General features: G+C 42.6%; 1 protein-coding gene across 7 annotated transcripts in view; it reads right to left on the minus strand.

Annotated features, from left to right (window-relative positions):
* LOC109963241 (leucine-rich repeat and fibronectin type III domain-containing protein 1-like protein) overlaps positions 1-8,558 on the minus strand; it is a 242,384-nt gene that overhangs the window by 4,590 nt on the left and 229,236 nt on the right. For all 7 annotated transcript variants that reach the window (XM_020605601.1, XM_020605602.1, XM_020605603.1 and 4 more), the window contains one exon: positions 5,029-5,195. In XM_020605601.1, coding sequence (XP_020461257.1) covers positions 5,029-5,195 — 167 coding nt within the window. The remainder of the gene's footprint in view (positions 1-5,028; positions 5,196-8,558) is intronic.

The raw sequence follows: 8,558 nt of genomic DNA on the forward strand, positions 1-8,558 counted from the left end.
GGTGAAGCTTAAAAGTAGCTTACAGTCACCATTTAAAACACATAGTTGGTTTTGAATGTGGAGCCTGATGTTGGGGAACCAGAACAATCTGACAATATAAGTGGGCTACTGGAACAAACCATTCATGGACAAGAGATGAGACCTTGGATCTGATGAGATGCTACTACAACAGCAGACCCAATGAGAGGGGGTAGTATGAAACATATGAAGCACTTGCAGCAAGGCTAAAGAGATACATCAAAGAGACAGAGGCTAAAAGGGTCAATGCCCTGTTGTCCAAAGAACCATCCAAGGTGTACTCCCAGCTACAGTACAGCAACACAGTCAGAGCAGAGCCAGTGAAAGCAGAAACTGGAACTGGAAGAGCATATGGGAGGAAGAGAAGACACAGGACACCAGCATCCAGTGACTGCAGGGCCTGAGAGCAGACCACAGGAATCTCCCAGAACAGGAACCAGCCACCATCACTGTAGCAGACAGTGAGTCAGAAACATGACGAGCTGGACAGCGCCCGGTCCAGGCATGATCAACAGCAGTGCAGGAACGCCTAGCAGCACAGGTGAACCATATATATGTGTATATATAATGAAAAGAAAATAGACTGACTTAATATTTCTCCAGAGTTCTGTTTCTTAAGGCCGTGGGGCTGAACAAGGCCTGTTCATTTGGTTCAAGTCCAACCCAGAGGCAGAGACAGGGAGGAACACAATACAGTCAGTTAGTTGTACAGTACAGTCTGTCAGAGACTAATAACTTCTAATCTTCAGAGTGGGTGTTGTGTTGTGTTTAGGAGTCTTTGAAGTCAATTTTGTACATTTCATTTCTGAGCCTACTCTATTTGTGGTGGTGGTTTCTTTCTTTCTTTAGTTTTTTTCTTGACAGTATAGATATCAGTGCACTTCAGAAGTTTGTTGTTGTTTTGATGCTCTTATACTTTCAAGATTGCAACGGGATTTACAGTAATTACAAAAAACAATCTTCATCCCTCCTGGCACTGTGAGCAAGGAGTGTAGAGAACCTCATTTGTTTCGGGTGTTGGGGTCCTATTACTCTACCTCCCTGCATGTAAAACCGGCAGCTGAATGGATGATACTTTTATGCTTCTGAGCAGTGTGCATAAAGTCTCTGATTAAATATCTGCTGAGATCTGATAGTGGACGAATATGTCGAGGTGTGTTTGCAGCCGCTCATCATCTCTGGGAACTGAACAGCCACTTTCCTACCAAAACACTTTACCTGGTAATAATGTAATAGATTCAATCATGTACTGTTGTCAGCAACAAACACAGGAAAGTCTATTTTACCCCAAAGTCCATCCAGAAATACTCAGCAACAGTGATGACTTAACAAGAAGTTAATAGCTGCCGAGAGCCTCGAGCATCTATGATGCACTTTACAACTTTCAATTATGTTATTTCATGGGCAGTAGCCTTGCAGTGCACGAATGTTTGAGAGTGTGCTGGTGTACGGACAAATGCAGAGTTACACAGCTGGTCCATACGGGGCAGAACAGAAGGAACCCATTACAGACTTTTTAATAAATGCATGACTCTTCATGGAGATGCTTGGCTGCTGTTCCTTCTTCCATGTCAATGACTGTTGGTTGCTGGGACGTGAATTGAAATTGGTGACTATCAGTGGGGTTCAGATGCCGCATGTGCCTAAATTACTCAGTGCACACATGCAGACACAAATAATAACAAGAGTATTTATTTATAAGGCATTTTTCAAAGGCCAAGCTTTACATGCTTTGCTGGTCAGATGCCTTTTACAGTCAGCAACAATAAACCATAAAACAAGTAAAAACAGGAAATGAACAAGGGCTTCCTTAAGCAAATGGAGTCGTTATCATGTGGTTTCTTAGCATGTCTCTGTTGGAATATGGTTTCTGCCATTGGGTGTGAACGTCCTACTGGATGTTTGTCCGACTGCTCACCGACTCCTGGTTGATGACCTTTGATTCCTTCCCATTTGATGCTGTGAGTGGTTTTGGTCTGGTGTTCGCAGACAGGCAGTGTTGACGGTGTCCGACATTCATTCAGTCTCAGTGTACCGTTCCCCCAAAGCCTTCAGAGTGCACCAGAAGAGAACTTAATGTGTTGGTTTGTGATAAGAGCTGACTACTTCTAACTGAAAGACTTTGGCTAGGAGTCCTGCTGCGATGCCTCTGGTGCCTCTGGTAGGTCCCACCAGTTACTGTCAGTATGTTGGTTGGAGGTTTGGTTGGGCTGAGCACATCCACTCATTAAGATAGGCCAACAGATGTGGCAGAAAGTTCTGGAAACAGAGCGGGTAGATTTTTTTGTTGAGATTTTATTTTCCCCAAGCTGCTTTTCTCAAGATCAGGGAAGTCTTTTAAGGCAGGATTTTGTTTTTGTGTGACTATATAAAAAAAAAAAAAAACTCCTGTATTATTCTCTATTAAAAATATGTATTTGTTCAAAGACATTGTTACAAAGTTTGAAGGCCACTGTGGCAAAGCCGGGGTCGGGCCAAGATTTTGTATATGATGTTGGCACAGAAAAGTGTTTCCTCAGGCAGCGACTGGACTCATAATGAGGTAGAAGTTCAGTGATGTACTGTAGCTGTGAGCCAGAGCAGCAAGGACCCTGGATATATTTAAAGAAATCTTAAACTGCATCCTCAGATGTACTGGCAGCAGTGTCAGCGTAAAACTACAGCAGGACTTCTGTGCTCTTTTTTTCTACTTTACATCTTGTAGTAAAGCAAATCTGATCAGAAAGTGTTTACAAATGTATACAGTATTAGGAGGATAGTCAGGGGTTAATTTGTGCTGGAACAAGCCAGATCCAAATTCAATACGTCTCAAATTGTGACCGGCGCCTATTTTGAAAGACCCAGTACTTTAATTTACATATGCAAGAAATTGAACATGGGAATTATGTATAACAATCCAAGGTCTAATACTTTTGCTACAACTAGCCTTTTACAACAGCATATTACCCTAAATCAGAACAATTAAATAAGGTAAAAACAGCCATTTAGGCTAATTACATCACAACTTAACCAGCCTGCGCAGGTCACACTGGGTCAGGTGCACATTCAGCCATGGAATGAAAATGCAAAAAAGATAAATTTGGTAAACTATTTCAAATGACAGCAGGCGAAGTTTATCAGAAATCAGAAGGAAACAGGCCAAGCTGGACCCAGTTATAAAGCTAAACTGTTAATGAAAAGGTTGGTACAAGCCAGTGTGATGCTGAGCTCATGGGTTTCAAATGGCCGTTAGACTGCACGAGATCACAATAGCAAAGCATAGAGGACTCCTGCCCCAAGACTGAGTTATGGGCTGTTTTAAATAATGAAAGGTAACATGTTTATTTAATGTTACTGCATTATATAGTCTCTGGTCTGCCTCTACTTTGCTGTAATACTCTGAATGTTAATGTGTATTGGAGTAATAAGGCTCCAGATATGATGTCACGCTTGCTATTGATTGAAAGGATCAGAGGCCGTAGCCTCGCAGTCCTAATGTATTTAGCATCACTCACACTCAGGTTTTATAACTCACACTTGCAAATGTCTTATGTGATTAATTGGCCGCTTATAGTAAATTACCCATCTAGACCTGGTGGAAAATAGCATGAAAGTAACAGTTTCTGGATTTCATTTGAGGAACGCTTAGTGTTAGACACAACACAGAGCTGTTCAATGTAATGTGGTTATCTATTTTCTGTTTTCTATCAAAAACAGACAGATATATAAAACAGATTCATTCCGATCAACATGTTTGAGGAGCCTGTGCCAGTGATAACTTCAGATTTGTCTGAAGCGTGCAAATATGTGCACACACTCTCACACATGGTCAAGCAGAACAAAGACCCTCTCAGCAGAGGAGCAGTCTGAGGTCACAGTTTCAAATCCCCATTCTATCTGCAGGTCAGACTGAGCTGTAACATTTCCCATCATTCCCTATTGACGTGCCTTCGAGCACAGTGATGAACCCCCAGCTGCTCCGCTGGAGCCGGTCGCACCGGGCATCTTCGGGCTGTTAATGTGTGGAAACGGCCTGAGCCTTAAAGCAAGGTGTGACATGAATGGATTTGCTGTGCAAGTTTAGTTTAGCTGCATTGCCTGTATCCTGCTCTTATGTCTAACTGGATTAAAAATCATGAAAGAACAAATACAATTCAACACTGTTTATTTTAATTTTGATGCTTGAGTTAAAACAAAAACCCCCTCTAAAAGCACTGAATAGTCTTATTTTTCATCAGTTCATATACCTTTGTCTCTGGATGATGCACAGTTCATGTGCTGAATCACTTGCAGATTTATTCTTCTTATACTGTCTTAAACTGAAGTCCAAATATCAACATCACCAGACTCTGAAGTATGATCTGTACTTTACCACAGACAGTGATGGTATGAGATATTTTAATGGTAGTGAATGGACGTCTCAGAGATTTATGAATAAACAAGTACACAGTTATATAAAACATGGGTTAAACATGTATGGCTCCCCAGCTCGTTTTGCGCTGTGCGCTTCTGCCATTTGGCACCAGGCAGGTAGTGAACAGCAAGTTTATGAGACCTGTCTATAGGATTGGTGAAAGTGGCTGAGAGTTTGAGACTTGTCTATAGGATTGGTGAAAGTGGCTGAGACTGCATCGTGCAGTGCTGCATGTCCTGTACAACTACAGCTAAAGGAGGCTAAAAACATCCATCAAGTTACAAACAAGGCAAGAGCAGTATGTGCTGCTGAATGTTGCAGGCCCTCAGACATGCTGGTGAAATGGTCTGCTGGTGTGACAGCTTTTTACTGACTAAAATGTGCTGGGGGTACTGTGTGTGTGTGTAGACAGTACATTTCAATGGATTTGGACGGTTTATTGCTGCTGACTGTAAAAGGCATCTGACCAGCAAAGCATGTAAAGCTTGGCCTTTGAAAAATGCCTTAATAAATAAATAAATACTTTTCCTATTATTTGTGTCTACATGTGGGCACTGGTTTGGATGGATCTGAAGACTGAAGGCTGCTGCTTGCTAAGCGGTTCACAGGATCCTGACCTGGCCAGTTTGTGCAGGTTGGAGAAGATTCCCTCGGGGACGCTCTCTATGAGGTTGTGGTCCAGGCTGAGGGTGTTGACGCTGACCAGCATGGCGATGGTCTCCCAGGGGATGTCCACCAGATTGTTGTAGCTCAAATCTAGGTCCTCCAGGGTCTCCAGGAAGTCCTACAAGGTGGGACAGAAATGGAGACTGTGAGTTTACGAGAAGGAAGATGAAGAAGGCAAAGGGGATAAGACGGGAGGAGTGAAGGAAAGATGAGAGAAGGAGAAAGGGAGGGAGATATTTGGGATTGGAATGGGAAGGTAAAGGGAGCTAAGGACAAACAAGAGCCAAACTGAACAAGAAAGAAGGAAGTGGAGATCGATTAGTCTGGTCAATGCTATACGCCAAAAGCAATTTGTTTTCCCTAAATGCCTCCATGCAACTCTCATAAGCAGTACACCGATGAAATGCCACGAGCCGACACACATTACATGGAGCAAAAATACAGAGAAAGACAGAGGGGGATAAGAGGGAGGGGTGTGAGGATAGAGATAATAGCCTGTTGATCAGCCAAAGTGTTGTTGTTGTTCTAATTGCTTTCATAATTCACACAATCAGGACACTATTTGAATGTCACAATGCCTCGATTCTCATTACAATAATCTGTGATTCATTGCTTCACAAACAAAGAGGATCTCATTTCTCCTCACAAAAGAAAGTTTAAGAGCTGTGAAGAGCAGTTCAAAGAGCTTTCTGAGCAGACAATCTGTGCATGATGACTGTTCTCTGCAGAAAATGACTCTGCTGTTTTAATTCACACTACTAAACATGACTCATGGTTGTTTTTATTTCCAGGCTGGATGGATGAGTGTACACAGCATCTGGCTTTGACACTGGACACTGGGATTTCCTGCCAACAGTCCTAATGCACAAACCATATAAAAGGTGGTAAATGTCAGTGTCTTTGCTTTGGCTATTGGTACAGTAGGAAACAGGACATAAACCACAGGCTCCAGCTGTGATGCTTTCCAGAGCCAATCGTCCGCCCGAACCTCTATCCTAATAGTGTTAAGACTGAATGTGAAACTAACTGCACAGAAAGACAAAAGAAAAATGTGGATGGGATTCTGGCCACTGCCAACTGATGCAAAGACACATTTAAAAGTTTTTGAATTTTGAAAAAGTGCACAACTTCAGTGATGCAATAGAGACGAGGAGAGTAATGAAGAGAAACTGCAGGAAAACAAGTTTCTGGTAAGTTTTTAAATCTGAGCTACAAACACACATAGTATCTGGTCATTCTGTTAAACCTTGAATTATGTTTAATGACTATGTCATTGTATACTTTGTCAAATATTTGTGGATCTCATTTTCTATACCACTTGGTCCTGAATAGGGTCACTGGAGCCAATCCCAGCTGGCAACGGGAGAAAGGTGGGGTACACCCTGGACAGGTCGCCGGTCCGTCACAGGGCCAACACATAGACGAACAACCACACACACACACACACACGGGCAATTTAAAGTCACCAATCAACATAAGCCACATGTCCTTGGACAGTAGGAGGAAGCTGGAGTACCTGGAGAGAACCCATGCAAGCATACAAGCATCCTTCAACATACAAATTCCACACAGAAAGGTTGCGATCCCGGGACCTTCTCGCTGTGAGGCAACAGCACTACCCACCGTGCCACCGCGCTGCCCAGTATTTGTGGATTTCATCCTCAAAATTCAAACCATGACCACACTGACCTCCACAACTTCACTAAAGGACACAATACTTTACACATCGGAACTGACAGTTGGCACTGGACACAAGTGCTTTAGTCTTTAATTGTCAAATATGAACATAATTCTTTGGGATTCTGAACTGCTCCACAGTTATGTGGAGGTTAGTATATTGGTTGCTGGTGGTGAATAAATACTGCAAAAAGTATGAAGTGAAATAAGAACTGGTTTCATGACATCCTGAACACACTGTTAGTGTTGGCTTCCCTTCACCTGGCTCCTTCAGAAAATGTTTAGTCACCTAAACCTAACTGATCTTAATCTGTGAACTAGGAATGACTTGTTCAACAATTTTCCATTTGATTCTACTTTTAGGCACAGGAATAAAAGCATGTTTTATTTGCTCACACATTTGTGATGGTGTGGGCAGCTACTGCTGTCAGATGAAGCAACAGAATGACCAGCCTTGTAAACAAGCGGTTTTTAAATCGACTTGGATTAAAATGAATGGATCGTGGAGTTGAACTTGTTGCTTGGGGGCTCTGTTTCTTTGTTATATTCATTATCAATTTAGAGGAATAGTAGCTATTCCTTAGCAATGAAATCTGTGCAAGTCTTAGCTGAACAATAGGGGAGTGATGTAGGGATAAAGGGGGAGGCAGGGAGAGATCGTTACACAGTGGGCGGGAGACAAAGAGTGAAGTTCAGGCTGAGATTCAGAAGGTTGGGTCCATCAGTGAGCTCAGGGTTCATGTCTCTCTGCTTGCTTTGAATGAAAGTCCTGCAGAGGTGTGAGAGCTGGTCCTGAGAGGTCACTTTGGTGTCTCAGTGCTGGACATTTCATGAGCAGAGAAAGGACAGCACCATTTAATGAAGAGTGGGAAAGGGTTTGTTTAGGGCCAACTTATTAAAAAGGAGTCCAGCTGAGCAGAGGAGGTGGCACAGCTGCATGGTTCTGCTGGACTTCAGAGCCGAAGCCAGCAATGTGGAAACGTTTTCACACAGAACTGGACTCTCAGCTGAAGAGCTGTAAATGACTTTGCAATAACTTCTCAAACTGAGAAGCTTGGCAAATGGCAGCAGGTGATGGATCATGCGGTTTGTTGGCAGCACTGATCCAAAGTTGTTAGATTTCAACTAGTTTGACTTTGTTAGTGTAGTGTGAGTGTTCCCAGTGGAGCCGGTGGCAGCAGGAGAAGAGCACTTCTGATGCTCTTCCACACATTTTCTGCTTCCTTGATCTGATCTTTAGACAAGGACTGATCACTGAGCAGGCCTATTTGGCACAGACCCAGGGGCCCAAGAGTTTAGAGGGCCCCTGGGTCTGAGTCTCTATTTGAAAAAGAGACAAAACAATCTCAAAGAGACACAAAACTAATACACAGACACACAAAAGGACAACAAAGAGCTGCAGAGTGATTGCGAAGACTCAGAAATACTACAAAGATGCACAAAAATACTGCAGGTAACAAGCAAAGTGACTACTGTAGAAATAAAGGCAAAGTGACTGCAAAGAGAACCAAAATGGCACAAAGACTCAAAACTACTATGAAGACATGCAAAACAACAACAGATAGCTGCAGACTGATTGCAAAGAAACAAAATGATCACAAAATGGTGCAGAATGACCAAAAAGACAAAACAGCTACAACAAGGTCATAAAAGTAAAAGTGGTAGTAGTGGCAGTTCTGTAGTATTAGCATTAGCATTAGCATTAGCAGTAGGAATACTGATACTTTGGTTTGCATGAAAAGCAGAACAGGGGCCTATTTCAAGAAGGCGGTTTTGTCGAAACTCAGAGTTTGTTAACCCCGAA

Source organism: Monopterus albus, unplaced genomic scaffold (genome assembly GCF_001952655.1).
Source record: "Monopterus albus unplaced genomic scaffold, M_albus_1.0 scaffold71.1, whole genome shotgun sequence".
NCBI lineage: Eukaryota > Metazoa > Chordata > Actinopteri > Synbranchiformes > Synbranchidae > Monopterus > Monopterus albus.